At 34.1% G+C, this 18,376-nt stretch overlaps 5 protein-coding genes and 3 pseudogenes across 8 annotated transcripts; 1 reads left to right on the top strand and 7 right to left on the bottom strand.

Moving 5' to 3' along the window:
- Nucleotides 1-22: 22 nt before the first annotated feature.
- On the bottom strand, nt 23-2,734 carry LOC104762459 (protein GET4). Of its 2 annotated transcripts, XM_010485743.3 has the most exons (12): nt 2,535-2,734; nt 2,265-2,344; nt 1,991-2,069; nt 1,771-1,852; nt 1,533-1,692; nt 1,328-1,418; nt 1,158-1,241; nt 959-1,005; nt 739-867; nt 569-653; nt 350-430; nt 23-271 (listed from the first exon to the last, which is right to left on the bottom strand). In XM_010485743.3, the coding sequence occupies exons 1-12, from the start codon at nt 2,580-2,582 to the stop codon at nt 260-262; spliced, it is 978 nt and encodes a 325-aa protein (XP_010484045.1). In that variant the 5' UTR covers nt 2,583-2,734; the 3' UTR covers nt 23-259. The 2 variants fall into 2 exon arrangements, with proteins under 2 accessions (XP_010484045.1, XP_087356241.1); XM_087500115.1 differs by having other exon boundaries at nt 239-430.
- Nucleotides 2,735-3,235: 501 nt separating this feature from the next.
- LOC147923125 (uncharacterized) lies at nt 3,236-3,664 on the bottom strand. The gene has a single exon (XM_087497922.1). It carries the CDS (start codon nt 3,662-3,664, stop codon nt 3,236-3,238), a length of 429 nt encoding a protein of 142 aa, XP_087354048.1.
- Nucleotides 3,665-3,927: 263 nt separating this feature from the next.
- LOC104762461 (major pollen allergen Ole e 10 pseudogene) lies at nt 3,928-4,688 on the bottom strand (annotated as a pseudogene). The gene has a single exon (XR_015589362.1). The product of XR_015589362.1 is annotated as a major pollen allergen Ole e 10 pseudogene (transcript).
- Nucleotides 4,689-5,330: 642 nt separating this feature from the next.
- On the bottom strand, nt 5,331-5,702 carry LOC104762462 (major pollen allergen Ole e 10-like; annotated as a pseudogene).
- Nucleotides 5,703-10,027: 4,325 nt separating this feature from the next.
- Nucleotides 10,028-10,727, bottom strand: LOC104762463 (major pollen allergen Ole e 10). The gene has a single exon (XM_010485747.2). It carries the CDS (start codon nt 10,655-10,657, stop codon nt 10,319-10,321), a length of 339 nt encoding a protein of 112 aa, XP_010484049.1. The 5' UTR covers nt 10,658-10,727; the 3' UTR covers nt 10,028-10,318.
- A 1,923-nt stretch (nt 10,728-12,650) lies between these two features.
- Nucleotides 12,651-13,208, bottom strand: LOC104762464 (major pollen allergen Ole e 10 pseudogene; annotated as a pseudogene). Its single transcript, XR_015588484.1, has one exon. The product of XR_015588484.1 is annotated as a major pollen allergen Ole e 10 pseudogene (transcript).
- A 429-nt stretch (nt 13,209-13,637) lies between these two features.
- On the top strand, nt 13,638-16,742 carry LOC104762465 (zinc finger CCCH domain-containing protein 67). Its single transcript, XM_010485749.3, has 6 exons — nt 13,638-14,252; nt 14,655-14,720; nt 15,194-15,313; nt 15,399-15,698; nt 15,813-16,085; nt 16,303-16,742. The coding sequence occupies exons 1-6, from the start codon at nt 13,818-13,820 to the stop codon at nt 16,465-16,467; spliced, it is 1,359 nt and encodes a 452-aa protein (XP_010484051.2). The 5' UTR covers nt 13,638-13,817; the 3' UTR covers nt 16,468-16,742.
- Nucleotides 16,743-17,187: 445 nt separating this feature from the next.
- Nucleotides 17,188-17,990, bottom strand: LOC104762466 (RPM1-interacting protein 4-like). Its single transcript, XM_010485750.3, has 3 exons — nt 17,919-17,990; nt 17,588-17,800; nt 17,188-17,494 (listed from the first exon to the last, which is right to left on the bottom strand). The coding sequence occupies exons 1-3, from the start codon at nt 17,925-17,927 to the stop codon at nt 17,471-17,473; spliced, it is 246 nt and encodes an 81-aa protein (XP_010484052.1). The 5' UTR covers nt 17,928-17,990; the 3' UTR covers nt 17,188-17,470.
- Between the last annotated feature and the right edge of the window lie 386 nt (nt 17,991-18,376).

Consider the following 18,376-nt stretch of genomic DNA (forward strand, 5'->3'; position numbering starts at 1 on the left):
AATTTAGTTTGACAAATGGTGGTAATGTTAAATTGAATTCAATTTCATTTATCCTGAAATGTAGTGAAGACGAACAAAAATTGTATAATGTTACAAGAACAAAACTCTTTCACCCACTTGAGGAAAAGAGAAATAACTTATGATCTGGAGAATTCTCCAGAGCTATCCATTATTTGTACATTGCCAAGTAAACAAATCACAAAGGATTTTTTTTTTTCTATTTTGAAAACGAGTATTCTTGTCTCTTTTATCATCTTCCTCAGCCCATCATCTACACAGAACAAACAGAGTTTCAATGGTTTAAGCAAAGTAACATCAAGATATGAGATATATTAAGGATTTAGTTTACCTTGAAGATGTCTCCAAACATCCCTTGCAAAGGATTCTTACGCTGCACACCGTAAAACCTCTCTGCAATCTCGTCCAGCAACTTCAAAATATAACACAATTTCCGGGTTTCATCAAAAGTGAAGGAGATATATATGGAATCAACAAGGATTATAACATGCAGAGACCAAAGAAAAGAGTTGCATTTTGTTGAAGAACTTAGAACCAGTAACTAGTATACCTCGTTAAGCAGCTGATCTCTATCTATGCTTGACTTATATTTTACTCTTAACATATTGAAAAGAGGCAATGCATCCCTCTGCAACCTGTATTGAGTAACGAATTTCTTTAGGTAAACAACAACGAGCAGAAAAGACTAAAGGAAGAAGAAGATCCTAGTAGGTAACTAACGTTTCCAGAAGATATGAGATAAATTGGATAAGGTTTGATTCCGAAAGCTCGGGATTTTTTGTCTCTGCTTGTCTCTTAATCTCATCCATCATAAAGTTTGCATCTTTCATGTTACCCATAGATAAATACCTATCATGCAAGAAAAAAAAAATCAATACACTTTCTTTAGTTCCCCGCAAACTCTGCCATCTATGTATCCAGTTATAAAGCATGGACTTACATGAGAACTGCTCGTGCAATTGCGAGGTCATCTTCTCCGGGATAACACTGTAAAGTAATATTCAATTACGAGATGTTACATTGAAATCCAGACAATTCTTGAATTTTCTATCCCAGTGCAAAAACTACTGTACTCTAAAACTTAAGACTACTAATATAGAAACCAAGAGATGAGAAAAATTTGAAAGGAAGAGACTGACCCTTCCCATAAAATTGACCAGCATAGACGCAAACTTCTCAGGGTCCTCAGCTCTAACAAAATGTCGAGATATCCGGACCATGTCCTGCAGGAAACATATTAAAAATTGATTCATCAATAAAGATGAAAATGTATTGACTTTATAATAAGAAATGGGTACAAGAGGATTACAAGTTCGGGACACTCAGTGTAGAGATAATCACCCAGCATAGCATGCAACTCAGGATAGCCAGTACTTGGGGCCCCAAACTCTGCAGACCATCTAAAAGAAAGAAGAAACAGCAAAATATGATATAACTGATACATGTTCACACCAAACAACGATGGACAGTGCCAGTTGAATAAGCAAAAAATAATACACATGGCTCTGGCTTACTTAATAGCAGCTCTCAAGAAGGAAGTCAAGTTGTCAACACGTGATCTGGCTTCCCCAAGAGATTCTTGAAGATTTTGGACATCTTCATCGTCGCTCACGTCTACCAAATGAGGTGGTACGGGAACCCGAGGAAACAATTTGTACATACCCCTGATACGATCTGACGGAAAAATATATATTCAGTATACCCGAAAACTGAAATAGGTTAAAAAGCAATTATATATTGGATGGAACTAACCAAGAGTTTCATCATTGCAAGGAGACTTGGCTTTAACTAGTGTGTCCACAAACAAAATAGCGAGGTCCGCTCCACAATTCACCTGAGAATTTACCTTTTGTAATAAGAAACAAGTGCAGGAGACAGAAACAAAGATGTTGTCTTTATTTGTGATAAACAAACATGTCCCCCTCAAAGTTTCAAGTACAAAATAGATATATATATATATATATATATATACCAGGCCGTGTTCAAGTTCAATACATGCCCCTGAAAAGAGGATATCAAGAGCTTCAGAGAATCTCTGAGCCGTAACATATCTGCAAACCAAGAAAAAAGCTTATCTTTTTATCAAATCCAATCACAAAACCAAATAAGAATGAAGACATAATCAGCCAATTCATGAAAACAGCTCTACCTGAATCCAACCAGAATTCCAGAAAAAGGGTCAATGCAGAATCAACAAGTTAAAAAGCAAATTGGGTAATTAGAAGGAATTAGAGCAAAGAACGAACCTGGCACTGATAGATTTATACATCTGCAATGCTCCATAGTAGTTGCCTTCCTCTACCACTTTCCGCAATTTATCAATATGCTATTATATAATACGAATTTTTTATCAAAAGAAAAAACATCAAATTTAAGAAGGATCTATCTATGTTATCTCCTTAAATCAATTGGTAACAGAAAACAGAGTGGAATGAACCAAATAAGGACAAGAATTGGAGAGAGTGAATCGAAAAATCGAATGGGAGCAGATCTCCGAGTAGTAGAAGAAGGGGTACCTCTTGAACGGGAGGTAACTCACGTTTGGTCCTCTCTCTCGTCGACATGGATCTTATCGATGGTTTCGTCCTCAAAAAATCTATGTTCTTCTTTTGGTTAAATCAATTTTCGCAGAGAGACAGATCCCCAAGTACGGAAGCTAAACAGATATTTGTCAGCTTCGTGCGTCTTTCTAGATATTTTACTTTTAATTTTACCCTAATTATAATATTTAAAAAAAAAAAAAAAAACTCAAATTTGAGTTAAACAAAACAAAAATAAAATAAAAAGGAAACACACAAAATTCCCAATTTTATGGAATTTATTTAGTTAACTTATTACATTACATATATCTTCAAACTAAAAGTTGATGCCTTGGAAAAAAAAAAAAGTAAAAAGTAAAAGTTATGAAAATCTTCCCTGTACCATTTTTTTATTTTTATTTTTGTTGATGAGTATTTTGTATATCATAATTGCGTGAGTAAAATAAAATAAAATCTATTTAGTTATTTTAAAATAAATTTAATAATAGTTAACAATAATATTGTTACCAAATTTAAATATTTATGTGAGCGGCAGACTATGAGGTTCAAATGAAGAATTTGTCTTGCTATTTATAAAAAGAAATTATGATATCAATATATCATTAGGATTATAGAAGGTTTTCAATTTCTTTTTTGGTAAACATTTTTTTTTTTTGACAACCGGATACAAGATTGACTCAAACAAACCAATACAAAGGAATAATATTTACATAGGTAACTAAGTGCGGAACTGAACGAACATGTCGCGCTAGATTATCCGCTTTACCATTCCGAGAGCGATGAACGTAGAGTAATGAAAAAGAAACAAACTCTTCTTTGTCCGCCTGTATGTTCTCCAGATAAGGCGTAAAAGCTAGCCACTCGGAAGGCGAAGACACCATCTTCACCAAGTCGGAGCAGTCGGTGAGAAAGACGATATATTGGTTTTCTGCCACAATCATGCAACGCATGGCCCAGATAAGGGCTTCAATCTCGGCATGAAGAGGTGAAAGACTACGGCGAAAATTGGCTACTCCCATATTAGGGTCGTCACCCCTAGGTGACGTACAAAACCATCCTCTACCAGCATATCGATCTGTCGCTTTCCAAGAACCATCTACAAACATCATGAGAACTAGTTATGGTTATATTTCAAGACTAAATATGCCATATATTTTCTTTGTGTGTTTTTTCTTATTTTTTGTAGAATAAATTGTATGGAATTAATATATTAAAATGTATGAATATGTTGAAAGTTTTATTTTTATTTTTTTAAAAATCATGGGAATTACATAAAACTTATAAAGTATGTGTCTTTTTTAAAGCCATCATATTTAGCATATAATTTTATTGCATAATGTTTTATCCAAAAAAAACTTTGTAAAACAATAACATAAATTCTATTTTATATAAAAATTACAACATAAATAAAATGAATTTTAACTTGTGCTCTACACATGTCTTAATCTAATATTCATACTAGTTGCTTTGTCATGCTTGACATGTTTCAACAATAATTAACACTATTCCACTACCATCTCATATTTTCATGTCTTCCGTCTTCACCACATTAAAGAAAAAGGCATCATCACTACAAAAATTTGAATCGTATATCCTTTTTTTATGAAACCTTAATTATATTATGTATCTTTAGTTTGGGGATACAACAATACGAAGATAAAGCGATGAGTACGTTAAGCACTTTTCATATAATATTTTAAAAAAGAAAAACTTCTTCAAGTGTAGTAGACACATGAACCGTGACTTGGGTCGACAAAAACAAAACAGCCCGTTTTGGCGAACTTGCAAGCACTTTCGATACGACCATGACTATGATAGTAAGCGTTCATGGCATACGACGCATGGTCTCGTACATTATTAGGTTCATAGCAACTTCCACCGGGCTGAATCGGTGTACAGTCAACATTCTGGCCACCACAAACATAATCTATATTAGCTTGTAACTGTTTGTCTGTCGCAGTTGGTAACGGCATACACCATTGTCTGTAGCTAGTCACGACAGGAATCGCCACAGCAGATAGAAGGAGAAAGAACGTCAACAGCTGCGATGACATTTGGAACAAAAAAAAAAAGATCAAGAATTTTTGTAATGCATGTGTATTATATTTTGTAAGAATGTAATGCTGTGCGTATATCATTTCAGTGTGATTACGGGGTTCTTATATAGAGATGCATGGAGAATTAATCAATGAGTTTATGACGGAAGACAAATTAGGGATTTGGAATCACAATGATATGGAAATTACATATGGAGTAAGTTTCCGTTAATGGTACGTTTTTGCAACTACATGGAAATATATACTAAAGACTTTTCAAGATGGAAATATATACTAAAGAATTTTTCAAACAAGACTGATTCTTGGGAAGAGAGATTCAATACACCAATTCTTTATAAATGGTTCCATTTCAAAAATATATATTTCCGATTAGAAATTACCATATCTCGGTTTGTTCAAAACATGGAAAACACGAATTCAAATATTATGTTCCAAATTTATAGAATTTATATTATGTTTTACTTTTCTGAAGTAGAAGCTGCATGAATCATGATGTCCAAAAAAAGAGAGTAAAAGTGATAAGATTTTCCCTGCACCAAAATGTTAAAAGATATAGAATAACAGAGTGTAATTAGTCTATCATTAAATTTCATTTCATTTTTGTTTTGACTCATAAATAAAATCTTAAAAGATATTAGAGAAGTTTGATGCTTATATAATATTTTATAAATTATTTGGAGCTTCGGCTTTAACAAGTTCAACATGCATGCATATGTTAATAAGATACGTAAACGCAAGCACCATGGCTTGGGTCGGTATGAACTTCAGTGCCAGTACCGCTGAATGTGCATTGCTTTTTGGTGCTACCAAGTTCCTGGTCATACGAGTTCATTACATATGACGCGTGGTCTCTTAGTGTATTTGGTTCATAACAATCACGGAATCCTCCTGCGTCGCTGCAACACCAGTCTATAGTGTCTTGTAGCTGCTGATCTGTTGCTTTATTATTCGCCACGCACTATACTCCATTGTTTTCAGCTGCCCGCGAGAAGTTTCTTAGTGCTGAGGTCACGGAGACTGTAGATACGATGAACAACAAGAGAAGCGTCAATGATAGAGACCTTAATGTTTTTGTTTGTGTTACCATTATTGATTTGTAGAACCTTACTTTTTATTATACAAGAATTATATAAGATAAGAAAAAGTTGTTTTGGTTAGGTATTATTTACTTGTTCAGTTCAAAGGAAAGTAATCAATACGTCGTGCCACTTATTCGTTTGTATGTGTATATCACAATTAGTAGAATACACCTCAACGTGTGTTATAATCCTACTTCATTGCATATTGATATTTGACGTAATATATGTTATTGATTAAAAAGAATAAAAAGAGTTGATCTATTAATTAAATGACTGTTTATTATAACCAAATTATACACAAATTAAATATAAGAAACTTCATGTTAAGAGTATTGTGAATATAGGAAATTTACAAATGAAAGATGGTAAGAGATATCTACAACCACTCAGAGTTTAGATATCAGAGATGAAATACTAAATTCCTGAGAAATTCAAAAGTGTTGTAAATTCAGGAATTAAAAACGCTAGGTCTAGGGAATTTATTTTGTCTCCACCTGGTATATGTGGCAAATACTAAACAAAGAATTTAGAAATGTGATTTGCTTGTATACATTTTCTGAGATGTGCTTAGACAAGTTTGAATCGAACCCACCTTGACTTTGATCAATTCAGCCAAAGAGATAAGACAATCTATGCAGCATTCCAAATATAATCTACACTGTTGTTGTCTCCAGTGGTCACTATATAATCAAGACTTATTTCACCCTATAAATAGATTGTTTATGCTTCTTAAGCTTCATAGTAGTCTTATATGTTATCATCCCTCTTGCCCATGTAGGATCTTACTATATGTGGATTTTTCCTTTGATTACAAGTATCTAATCTTCTTCTGTTCACAGGTTGCTGATGATTCAATTTTCACTAGGGATGGCCCAAATATTTATGTGGATGCTAACATTAGCTTTACACAAGTAAGCACACTCGTGACTCCTAATTTTGGGTTATAAGCAGAGCAATACCTTCTATGTTTTCCCTGCATTGAGACACTTTGTGGTCAAAAGCCTTAAACCACTAGCTGATAAAGCTATGCGATAAACTTAATTTTGATAAAAGTTATCAGCAGTCTACCTGAAAATTAGTGAGTTTTGTTCTATTCAGCTGGTTTATGTGCCAAAATGTTATATTCAGCATTCAATAAAACCAATACAATTTTTTTTTTTTGAAAGATCAAATTATTTTAGGATAAAATAAAAGAACTTATAGCTATATAATATGGTCTTAGAATTGAAAATTCCGAATAAAATAAAGAAAACATAAAATGTAATTTAAATTAAACATAGTGCATGTAGTCCATGAAACGGTAGATTTTCTTGTATATTTAGGAATAAAAAGGCTTTCTCTTCTCAATCTTCTCACGTCTTCCTGGCTAATGTTGTAAAGCAAAGACATTTGGGTCGAAGAAATTAAAATTAAGTGATTAATGTATGATATATGATTATACACTAATCATGTAGACTTTTTTTAAAGAAAGCATGTTTAATGGAACATGACTTTAGAGTTCAGATTATATATGATTAATTTTTTTTAAATGAAATTCTTTTAATTTAAATTAGAATTCAAGCAAAATTATATTTTTCAATAATTTAATATATCTAATACAGTTATAAAAAGTATCCCGCACCGTAGCGTGGGTTTAACCTAGTAGAGTTTAAATAATAGAGTTTAATGAATCTATCATTAAATTTTTCATTTCTTTTTGTTTTGACTCCTAAATAAAAACTGAAAAATATATAATATAATTTAGTGGATCATTTAAGAAGTCTGACTTTTTTTTAATAGGATCTCATTCTGATAAAAGAGATGCTTTATCACATAGGGCACTATTTGTAAACACTGCAAATTCAAGTACCGAATATCAAAATTCTATAATATGTGCGAGCCATGAGACAACTTCAGGGTGTTAATTGCAATTTTGAATAAAATATATATGTGCGTTTTAAAACTTAAGAAGTATCAGGTTATTACACGATAGATACATAATTTCACTCTAATTCTCACTTGTGTAGCTTTATAAAAAAGGACGACCTAACCCCCATAAAGCCAAAAACGCGATTGAAAAAAAAAAAAAAAATTCAAACTTTGATTGTTTTTTTTTTTTTTTTTTTTAAAAAGGCTTTCAATTTATAAACATATATAAGACCCATACAATTATCTCTTTAGGGTCTAGTCTAATTACACCAAACCAAACCAGATAACAAATACCAAAATTGACCTAGATATAAACCAATCTAGACCAATAGCTAACCGGTATGAACCAGAAACCTTAATCTGCAATGGAGAACCCTATCGCAGCCGCCTTCCCACTAAGCTGCGGATACTCGTCGGACTAGGACCACCGGCGAGCCAGGAAGACGAGAGTCAAACAGAGAAGGTGACACAAAACCATCACCATCCCGCCACCATAGAGATGTGAAGAGAAGGAAGAAGAAACCGATCTAGAAATCCAGAAGCCATAATTCAGTCTGATAGAGATAGAGCAGTAGGGAGTAGATCTAAATAGCCATCGACGGTGGCTTAGCCTTGCCTTTCCGATGGTAGACCTCCCCCGTCAAACCACCAGCCGTGACAAAACCTCTTGCGTCTCCAGCCGTTCAGATCTAACCGCCGTATCTTTCTCATTCCTTGTCGAGAACTACCTTCTTCTAACCGCATAGCCACGCCGCCGGTAGAGCTCTTACCGGAAGTTTCCTGCGGAAACTTCTCCTCGCCACAAACTCCCTTGATTTCGATCTGGTGACCTCGCCGGTAGGTGCAATGGACTACAGATGAAGCGCCATGGACCAGTAGTTCCTCTTCAACGCCGGAATCGTCGGAGGAACCCTTCACTCGGTGCACGAAGTCGTGATCAGAAGAAGAGAAAGGAAGAGAGAGGAGAGAGCCGCGAGTAGATCTCACGTGTTCACCTCTCTATGTTTTAATGATTTGATTGTTTCTTCTTCTTCTTGGGGTCTTCGTTTTGTTTCTTTACCCTTTTTGATTTGATCTTCTCTTCTCGGTTGTAAATTTTAGAGATTTCTGTAAAAATTGTAATGCGATTTCGAGTTAAGCATGAGAAAACCTGAAGAAATTTCCGACTCAATTCAAACCGGACCGGATCCAAAACCACCGTCTCGATCTTCTTCCGATGAGGTCACCGTCACCATCGCCGATCGGGATCGTTCTGATCAAAATCAGGTTCCTGAGGAGCTAAGTGATCAATTTAGAAATGTGGGTTTGGATGATGATTCTAAAAATGTGATATAATATAAAATTTACTATGATATGTAAGAAGGTTCACAAAAAGTACATTTATTAATAGAACTATAAATATATGATAGGAATTTCAACCTAATAAAATTAATATGATAGTTACAAAATATGTGATATAATCTGAAATTTAATAAAATATGTGAGAAGGTTCATAAATAAATATTTATATTATTGTTTCAAATATAAATAGTTACTATGACTACTAATATATGATAGAAATTTCAAGCAAAACAGATTATAATTATATATATATATATATATATATATATTCATTTATCTCTTTAAAAGACATATACTTTAGTTCTTTCTCTCTAAATATTTATAATCAATATATATATATATATAGATATTTAAATTTAATTTAGTTTGTTTTAGTTAGAATCAAATTGAAAAATAATGTAATAATCATATCATGTTAATTATTTCTATTAAAGTTAAGAAATAAAAGAGAAAATCATTATTTTGGACAATATGCTACACAAATTAAGGAATAAATTGAACATCTTAATAATGTATAATATCAAATTATATCTTATCCTTTTTTTTTCTTAAATATAAATATAGATAATATAATATATATTATATTAAGCTAATTGAAAAAAATATACTAAAAATATTAAAGAAAAAATAACACATGTTAAAAGAAGAGAAATGCCAAATGACAATTTTTTAGAGCTTATTAAAAGAGAACCTTACTTTTTATTATACAAGAATTATATAAGATAAGAAAAAGTTGTTTTGGTTAGGTATTATTTACTTGTTCAGTTCAAAGGAAAGTAATCAATACGTCGTGCCACTTATGCGTTTGTATGTGTATATCACAATTAGTAGAATACACCTCAACGTGTGTTATAATCCTACTTCATTGCATATTGATATTTGACGTAATATATGTTATTGATTAAAAAGAATAAAAAGAATTGATCTATTAATTAAATGACTGTTTATTATAACCAAATTATAAACAAATTAAATATAAGAAACTTCATGTTAAGAGTATTGTGAATATAGGAAATTTACAAATGAAAGATGGTAAGAGATATCTACAACCACTCAGAGTTTAGATATCAGAGATGAAAACCAATTTTGTAAGAATACAATTTCTTCTTGGCATCAATATTCATACTAGTAGCTTTGTCATGCTTGACATGTTTCAACAATAATTGACATTATTCCACTACCATCTCATATTTTCATGTCTTCACCACATTAAAGAAAAATGCATCATCGCTACAAAATTTGAATCCTATTTTTTAAAAGAATACCTCAAATCAATTATATTATTTATCTTTAGTTTGGGAATACAACAATCCGAAGATAAAGCGATGAGTACGTTAAGCACTCTTCGTATAATATTAAAAAAAGAAAAACTTCTTCAAGTGTAGTAGACACATGAACCGTAACTTGGGTCGACAAAAACAAAACAGCCCGAACGGTTGAACTTGCAAGAACTATCGACACGACCATGACTTTGATAATAAGCGTTCATGGCATACGACGCATGGTTTAGTAAAGTATTAGGTTCATAGCAACTTCCACCGGGCTGGATCGGACTACAGTCAACATTCTGGCCACCACAAACAAAATCGATATTAGCTTGTAACTGTTCGGCTGTCGCAGTGTACATTGCTATACACCATTGTCTGTTGCTAGTCACGACAGGAATCGCCACAGCAGATAGAAGGAGAAAGAACGTTAACAGCTGCGATGACATTTGGAAAAAAAAAACAAAAAAAAAGATCAAGAATTTTTGTAATGTGTATTATATTTTGTAAGAATGTGATATAATGCTGTGCGTATATCATTTCTGTGTGATTACGAGGTACTTATATAGAGATGCAATGGAGAATTAATCAATGAGTTTATGACGGAAGACAAATTACGGATTTGGAATCACAATGATATGGAAATTACATATGGAGTAAGTTTCCGTTAATGGTACGTTTTTGCAAGTACATGGAAATATATACTAAAGACTTTTCAAGATGGAAAATATACAAAAGACTTTTTCAAACAAGACTGATTCTTCGGAAGAGAGACTCAAAAGGAATTGATATGATTTATTGTAAAAAAAAATTTAAATTCCACCTAAAACTATGAGATTTGGATTAATCAAATCCTCCAGAATCACTAAAAATCATTAAAATCCAAATTCACAAACTGTTTTGAATAACAATATATTTTAAATTTGATTTTTAAATAATCAGTTTAATAACAATGGATTTTAATAAACTTTTTAAAATATATGATTGAATAACATAGAATTTGTAAATTTTACACACGTCAATTAAAATTTTAAGTTGAATACACCCCCTCCAAGATTCAATACACCAATTCTTTATAAATTGTTCCATTTCAAAAATATATATTTTCGATTAAAAATTACCATATCTCGGTTTGTTTAAACATGGAAAACACGAATTCAAATATTATGTTCCAAATTTATAGAGTTTCTATTATTTTTGACTTTTCTTAAGTAGAAGCTGCATGAATCACGATCTCCAAAAAAAGAGAGTAAAAGTAATGAAGATTTTCCGTGCACCAAAATGTCAAAAGATATATAATAACAGAGTGTAATGAGTCTATCATTCAAATTTCATTTCATTTTTGTTTTGAATCATATATAAAATCTTAAAAGATATAGAATAACAGAGTGTAATGAGTCTATCATTAAAATTTCATTTCATTTTTGTTTTTAATCATTTAAGAAATCTGACTTTTTTTAATAGGATCTCATCTTGATAAAATCAAAAACATGAGAGTAAACCGCAGTCATTACTAGTAGCCATGGGTATATTATCTGGACTCAATCCTGAACCTGACCCAAAGTAGATGGTTCGGTTCGGGTATTGTATAGAACCTGATCAGGTTAAGTACCTCTGAGATTCGGATACCTGAACCCACCCAAACTAAATGTAAAAATATGCATCTAAAGGGATTTGAACCGAGAACCTTGAGCATTTAAGAGTGCATCTTTAACCATTTCGCCATCTTAGTTTCTCTATCCTAACATGGAACGTTAAAGTATTCTAAAATTTATAAAAAAAAAATAGTTTTGTTTGTTCATGGGTTTGTTTGAGTTTGGGTATATCCCAATTACCCAAACCCGACCGGGTAATACCCGAACCCGACCCGATAGTATAAAAAACCCGAATGGATTATATATGTATAAACCCAAAAACCAGAACTCAATCAGGTTCGAGAACCCGAATGCCTAGAGCTAATTACTAGTATAAAAGTTCATTGTTTTTCTCCACAACTGGGCTTTTTCACTTAATGTTTGACATCAATAGCCTATCAAATTATAACAACTAATACATATATTTTTTTTTTTACAAGGTGGATACATGGATTTCTTTCTTTTTTTTCTTCTTTCACTATGACCTCAAACCCTAGCTAGGTGCCTAGGTTCGTAATGATCTAGGAGAAGCCACGTACGATTAAACCGGAGTCTGGGGATTTGAAAATTTCTGGAAGGTTTACGAGTCCTTCTAATCACCGTCGACTATCACCGTAGTTCATACGATTGGGCACTGTCTAGGTGAGGTGACGACGTCGGGTCTTGATATTCTGGTCTAGGCATGATCCAACTATGAGTTGCAAGGGTATCAGAATTTTGTTCTTTTATGAGTTATGAGTTTTGGTGAGTCAGGAAGATTTCTTGATTTTGGGATACAACAGAATAACTTATGTAGATATTAGAGAAGTTTGATGATGCCAGCTTATATAATATTTTATAAATTATTTGGAGCTTCGGCTTTAATTAACAAGTTCCAACACACATATATATATATATATATATACATGCATATGCATGTTAATAAGATACGTAAACGCAAGCACCATGGCTTGGGTCGGTACGAACTTCAGTGCCAGTACCACTGAAAGTGCATTGCTTTTTGGTGCTACCAAGTTCCTGGTAATACGAGTTCATTACATACGACGCGTGGTCTCTTAGTGTATTTGGTTCATAGCAAACTCCACCGGGATTGATCGGTCTACAATCACGGAATCCTCCTGCGTCGCTGCAACACCAGTCTATAGTGTCTTGTAGCTGCTGATCAGTTGCTTTATTATTCGCCACGCACCATACTCCTTTGTTTTCAGCTGCCCGCGAGAGGTTTCTTAGTGCTGAGGTCACGGAGACTGTAGATACGAGGATCAACAAGAGAAGTGCTAATGATAGAGACCTTAATGTTTTTGTTTTTGTGCCCATTATTGGTTTGTAGATGGTCGATCTCGATGATTCAATTGATATTTCTTCACAAGTGATTTATATTGGATATGATAAGAGTTTAAATAATAGTGTTTAATGAATCTATCATTAAATTTTCATTTATTTTTATTTTTGACTCATAAATAAAATCTGAAAAATATGTAAATATAATTTAGTGGATCATTTAAGAAGTTTGATTTTTTTTTTTAATAGGATCCCATCTTGATAAAAGAGAGGCTTTATCACATAGGGCACTATTTGTAAACACTGCAAATTCAAGTACCGAATATCAAAATTCTGTAATATTATGTGCGAGCCATGAGATGAGACAACTTCAGGGTGTTAATTGCAATTTTGAATAAAAAATATATGCGCGTTTTAAACTTAAGAAGTATCAGGTTATTACATGGTAGGTACATAATTTCACTCTAATTCTCACTTGTGTCGCTTTATAAAAAAGGACGAAACTAACCCCCATAAAGCCAAAAACGCGATTGAAAAAGAAAAAATTAAAATTGAAACTTTGATTGTTTCTTCTTATTCTTCTTCTTCGGGTCTTCGTTTTGTTTCTTTACCCTTTTTTTGATTTGATCTTCTCTTCTCGGTTGAAAATTTTAGGGGATTTTTTTTAAAATTGTAATGTGATTTCGAGTAAATCATGAGCAAGCCTGAAGAAATTTCCGACCCGAATCCAACCGGACCGGATCCGAAACAACCGTCTCGATCTTCCTCCGATGAGGTCACCGTCACCGTCGCCGATCGGGATCGTTCTGATCAAAATCAGGTGACTGAGGAGCTAAGTGATCAATTCAGGAATGTGGGTTTGGATGATGATTCTGCGAATGAGCGGAGTGTGCCAATTAGTGGTTATGAGGAGGGTAATGTAGAAACGGAGTCGAGGGCGTTAGGCAGCGATCAGAAGGAGGAGGAAGAAGAAGAAGATAGGAGCGAGCGTGAGAGTAACGTTGAGAAGAGAATGATTGTGTATCCAGTGAGACCTGATGCAGAGGATTGTTCGTTTTATATGAGAACTGGGAGTTGCAAATATGGATCAAGTTGCAAGTTCAATCACCCTGTTCGAAGGAGACTTCAAGTATTTCTCTTTTACTTGATCATCTTTGCATGTTTATTATATATTCAAATTGTGATAGAAAATTTCAGATTTTGTTTGCTCTCCTGAGATGAAACTGATTCTTAATTGGGGGGCTTTCTCTGTTGAACTTAGGCAAAGGAGAATAATAAGAAATTATGCATGTGGCGTATCATCAGTCTCATGTTTTGTTCATTTGTCTACTTTATTGTTGGACCAAAAGGGGAAAGCTTGATTGTAGGATTGATGTTCTAGTTACTCGATCGGAACCAATTTATGTTCTAGTTTTGATTTGAATTCTCTAGGGAGAGTATAAGAACGAGAAAGGGAAAAGGAGTTAGTTTAAACGAACAATGATCTTCTTATATCCCGTTTTAGCTATTCTAATGTTTTGTTTATTGGAAGATTGGTAGGGAGAAAGTAAGGGAAAGGGAAGAGGATGTGGATAGTCTGAAGTTGATGGAGTGCAAGGTTAAATTTCTTTCCTTTACTCTGTAATGGCGCAGTCTTTTTCTTGTATCCTTTATGGTACTATGCTGACACTTCCTTCAAACATCTTACACTTGTATGCTAGTCGGGTTATGTTATTGTCTTATACTGTGTTTACAAAAGCGTTCTCAGCTAAGAGAATTGTGTATCTGCCAGACAGTGAACAATTGAGTTTTCTGGTGTGGTTATTCTTTTGTACATGGCAAATTCTTTTATGCTTTAGGTGCTCTTGGTTTGTCAAAGGTGGATCATAAGTAGTTGTCTTTTATCTTAAATCCAAATTAATGTATGATCATGGTTTATGGAAATAGTATATCAGTATCTCAATTTCTATGGGAAGTGCACTCTTTAACCTCTCTTGATTCTGTTTTTTCTATCCTTGTATTCCCCTTTTTTACTTTTTAAATTCTGTCTTCTGATATCCTACATATGCCCCTTAATTCCGAGGTTTGCAGTACTACTTCAGGACTGGAGGGTGCAAATATGGAGAGTCTTGCAGATTCAGCCACATGAAAGAACAGGCTTCTCTGGCCTCACGACCAGAGCTTAACTTCCTTGGCCTTCCTATCCGACCGGTATTCCATTAATTAGTTTAGACGTTCTAGAATTCTGTTTACAACAGCTTTACGGATAAGCTATAATAGTGTAAGCTATTGACAGGGAGAGAAAGAGTGTCCTTTCTACATGCGCAATGGCTCCTGCAAGTTTGGATCTGACTGCAAATTTAACCATCCTGATCCTACTGCAATTGGAGGAGTTGATTCTCCCATGTTCCGTGGTAATAACGGTGGATCCGTTGGATCATTTTCCCCGAAGGCCCCACTACCCCAAGTCAGTTCAACTTCTTGGTCTTCATCGAGACATATGAACGGTACTGGTACTGCTCCTTTTATTCCAGCCATGTTCCCTCAAAATCGTGGAGTTTCTTCACCTCAAGCTTCAGAGTGGAATGGGTATCAGGTAGTTAACACCAGCTCTGCCTTTGCATTACTTATTTCAATGCATTTTTTCGCTTTATGTTGATAAACAACTATAGTACTTTACTTTTAAAGTTAATAATTTTTATCTGTGTAGGCGTCTTCTCCCTATCCACCAGAAAGGAGTGTGCTTCCTCCATCCACATACTCGATGAACAATTCAATAGCTGAAACAGGTTCATTCTCTCAATACCAACAGCAGAACTCTGTTGAAGAATTCCCAGAACGTCCGGATCAACCAGAGTGCACTTATTATCTTAAAACTGGGGACTGTAAGTTCAAATATAAATGCAAATACCATCATCCAAAAAATAGGTTGCCGAAGCAAGCTCCATCCTCTTTCAATGACAAGGGCTTGCCTCTAAGACCTGTGAGTTTTTTTTCTTCCGTCCATGCTGTTCATGTATGCTAATATTAGGAAGCCACTGAGAAATTTTGTTCGTAAAATAGAATTTCTTCCCTCCTTGCTGACGCTACATAACATGATCTTTCTGGTGAAGTTGTTTCAAGACAAGCGTTATGATCAATCACTCACTTCAGTTATTCACACTCTAAACCCTTTTTCCTTTATTTCTTTATACTTTCAGGATCAGAGCATGTGCACACACTACAGCCGATATGGTATATGCAAATTTGGTCCAGCTTGTAGATTTGATCATTCCATACCGCCTACATTCTCGTCTAGCAGCTCCCTAACCGTAGAAGGTCCTCAAGCTGGCGCCAATGGAAATGAAGATGACAGCTGGCATTAACATCACATGAACAGAAGCCTGCGTAGGGGAGATACTTTTTTCTTTACCATCATAGGCTTTCCAGTTCTTAGGATCAATTTCTTCTTTTGGGTTTGGAGTTTATGAGAAACATTTAGGTAAATTATAGTCTCCAAACTATATCTATCTGTGGCAAATCAATGCTTGTTTACAGGATTCTCACCGAATAATTTTTGTTCTCTCCGTCTCTTTAACTGTAACTATCTACTCTTTCACTCTAAGGTTCAGTCTAATGGAAGCATGACCTGTTAATGTTATATGTTTTGTACTTCTTACGTGATGTTGATGCCTCTCCTCTGAAGTAATTTTGCCTGGTTTTGTTCATATCTAAATCTCAGAAATCTTGCTAGAATGGAGAACCAAACAACTACATTATATTTTACTTAGATTGCTATGTCTGCTTCTATGTCAGGACACATGTTTCTGCTATGATTGTTTGGTGCAGTGTCTTTAGCCTCTTAATAATTGTGATCCCAGTTTTCAGAGATTTTGTTTTCAGCATCTTTTTGACTGCAGAGGTGTCAGCTCTGAAACCGCAATCTAACCTTATAGAGTTAAGCTTGCGACCTCCTCTCATAAAACTTGAATGTTAATTTTGTTAGGGTCAGGGGAAATTGAATCTATTGGAAGGCTGTACAGATGGCTTATTACAATCTTGTTTCATTGGTATGAAGAATATCATTATATGTCTGAGAAGGACTATTGTCTCAAAATCTTATTTCCATCAGAAACGAAGTTTTTAGATGGAGTCAGAAGATACAATTTATATCCATTGTGGGGACAAATGTTGGCAAGGCAAATTAAAAAGAAAGGAACAAAAAAGTATACTGAACAAGTATAATATTAATATCAGCAGAAGACAGAAGAAGAAAGCTGAGATGTAAATGGTCTTTAACCCTTTTGTTTCACTTTGTTTGAGATCATCTCTCTGCTAACTTGTTCAGCTTAGCTACGCCTTCTCGGATTCTTCAGAAGATGGCTGGATTTAACGGAAGCAAAACCATTTATTCTGCGCAGAAAACATACATCAGGTAAGCAATCTGAGTTCTTTTGGAAATAGAAACATAAAAGTTTACAATGTGAAGAGGAAAAAGTAAACTACCTTAGCTTTTGGGTTTTGGGAATCATTGTGATTGTTTTGATCAGAGTTTTGGTTTCTCTGAGGTGTAGCCATACTGTTAGGGCCAGCGCCGGATGCTTTCTTGGTCTTCTTCTCGTCACTAGCTTTGCTGAAAATGACTGTGAATCCTTCTGCTGATGCGGGATTGTTCACATCCCATTCACCAAACTTTGGCAATGGCTTCCCTTTATTCTCCTGCACCACGCAAGAACAGAGTATATATTCACTAGAGATAAAGAAAAGCTAGAGACTTTATAGGAGAATGATCATCATATATGATGCACAAAAAAAGAGAGATCATTGTTGTTCTTACCGTCGCCATTGTTGAGATAAAAAAAACAAGGAGGAAAATATCAAGATCTAGAGACGACAGAGATAGAAATGTGGGAGTAGAGAAAAGGGAAATGAAGTTGTAATATATATAGAGAGAGAGAGAGGAAGGGAGAAACATAAGAGGGGAACACGTCGTCGTCGTCTCGTCGTTGACAACAGCATTAACCAAATCAAACCTTTTTATTAATTTATACATTACATATCCTCTTCTTTCCCGCGTAATTTACCTCAACCGTACTACCTAAATAAATTATCTTCAAACAAAACTTTTAAAAAGTGTCAACAAGCATCCCTACACAACACATCAATCAATACAATAAAAGTTGGATGTGTTTCTCTCCAGTGTTGACACTTTTTGGTTAAAGGAGGAATTGACACATCAGTTAAAATAGTTAGCCAATTAAATTATAAGGATTAATACAACTCAATATTTTTGTT

This window comes from Camelina sativa, chromosome 18 (assembly GCF_030686135.1).
Source record: "Camelina sativa cultivar CO46 ecotype springtype chromosome 18, ASM3068613v1".
Taxonomy (NCBI): Eukaryota; Viridiplantae; Streptophyta; class Magnoliopsida; order Brassicales; family Brassicaceae; genus Camelina; species Camelina sativa.

What these genes read in the sequence shown, in the direction of transcription:
- LOC104762459 (XM_010485743.3), bottom strand. Translation starts at nt 2,582, where the DNA reads ATGTCGACGAGAGAGAGGACCAAACGTGAGTTACCTCCCGTTCAAGAG. An exon ending in AGTTACCTCCCGTTCAAGAG is followed by an intron (nt 2,345 to 2,534) that starts GTACCCCTTCTT and finishes ATTATATAATAG; the next exon opens with CATATTGATAAATTGCGGAA. An exon ending in ACACTGAGTGTCCCGAACTT is followed by an intron (nt 1,242 to 1,327) that starts GTAATCCTCTTG and finishes TGTTTCCTGCAG; the next exon opens with GACATGGTCCGGATATCTCG.
- LOC147923125 (XM_087497922.1), bottom strand. Translation starts at nt 3,664, where the DNA reads ATGTTTGTAGATGGTTCTTGGAAAGCGACAGATCGATATGCTGGTAGA.
- LOC104762463 (XM_010485747.2), bottom strand. Translation starts at nt 10,657, where the DNA reads ATGTCATCGCAGCTGTTAACGTTCTTTCTCCTTCTATCTGCTGTGGCG.
- LOC104762465 (XM_010485749.3), top strand. Translation starts at nt 13,818, where the DNA reads ATGAGCAAGCCTGAAGAAATTTCCGACCCGAATCCAACCGGACCGGAT. An exon ending in CTGTTCGAAGGAGACTTCAA is followed by an intron (nt 14,253 to 14,654) that starts GTATTTCTCTTT and finishes GTTTATTGGAAG; the next exon opens with ATTGGTAGGGAGAAAGTAAG. An exon ending in AGGGCTTGCCTCTAAGACCT is followed by an intron (nt 16,086 to 16,302) that starts GTGAGTTTTTTT and finishes TTATACTTTCAG; the next exon opens with GATCAGAGCATGTGCACACA.
- LOC104762466 (XM_010485750.3), bottom strand. An exon ending in CCCAAAACCCAAAAGCTAAG is followed by an intron (nt 17,495 to 17,587) that starts GTAGTTTACTTT and finishes TTTTCTGCGCAG; the next exon opens with AATAAATGGTTTTGCTTCCG.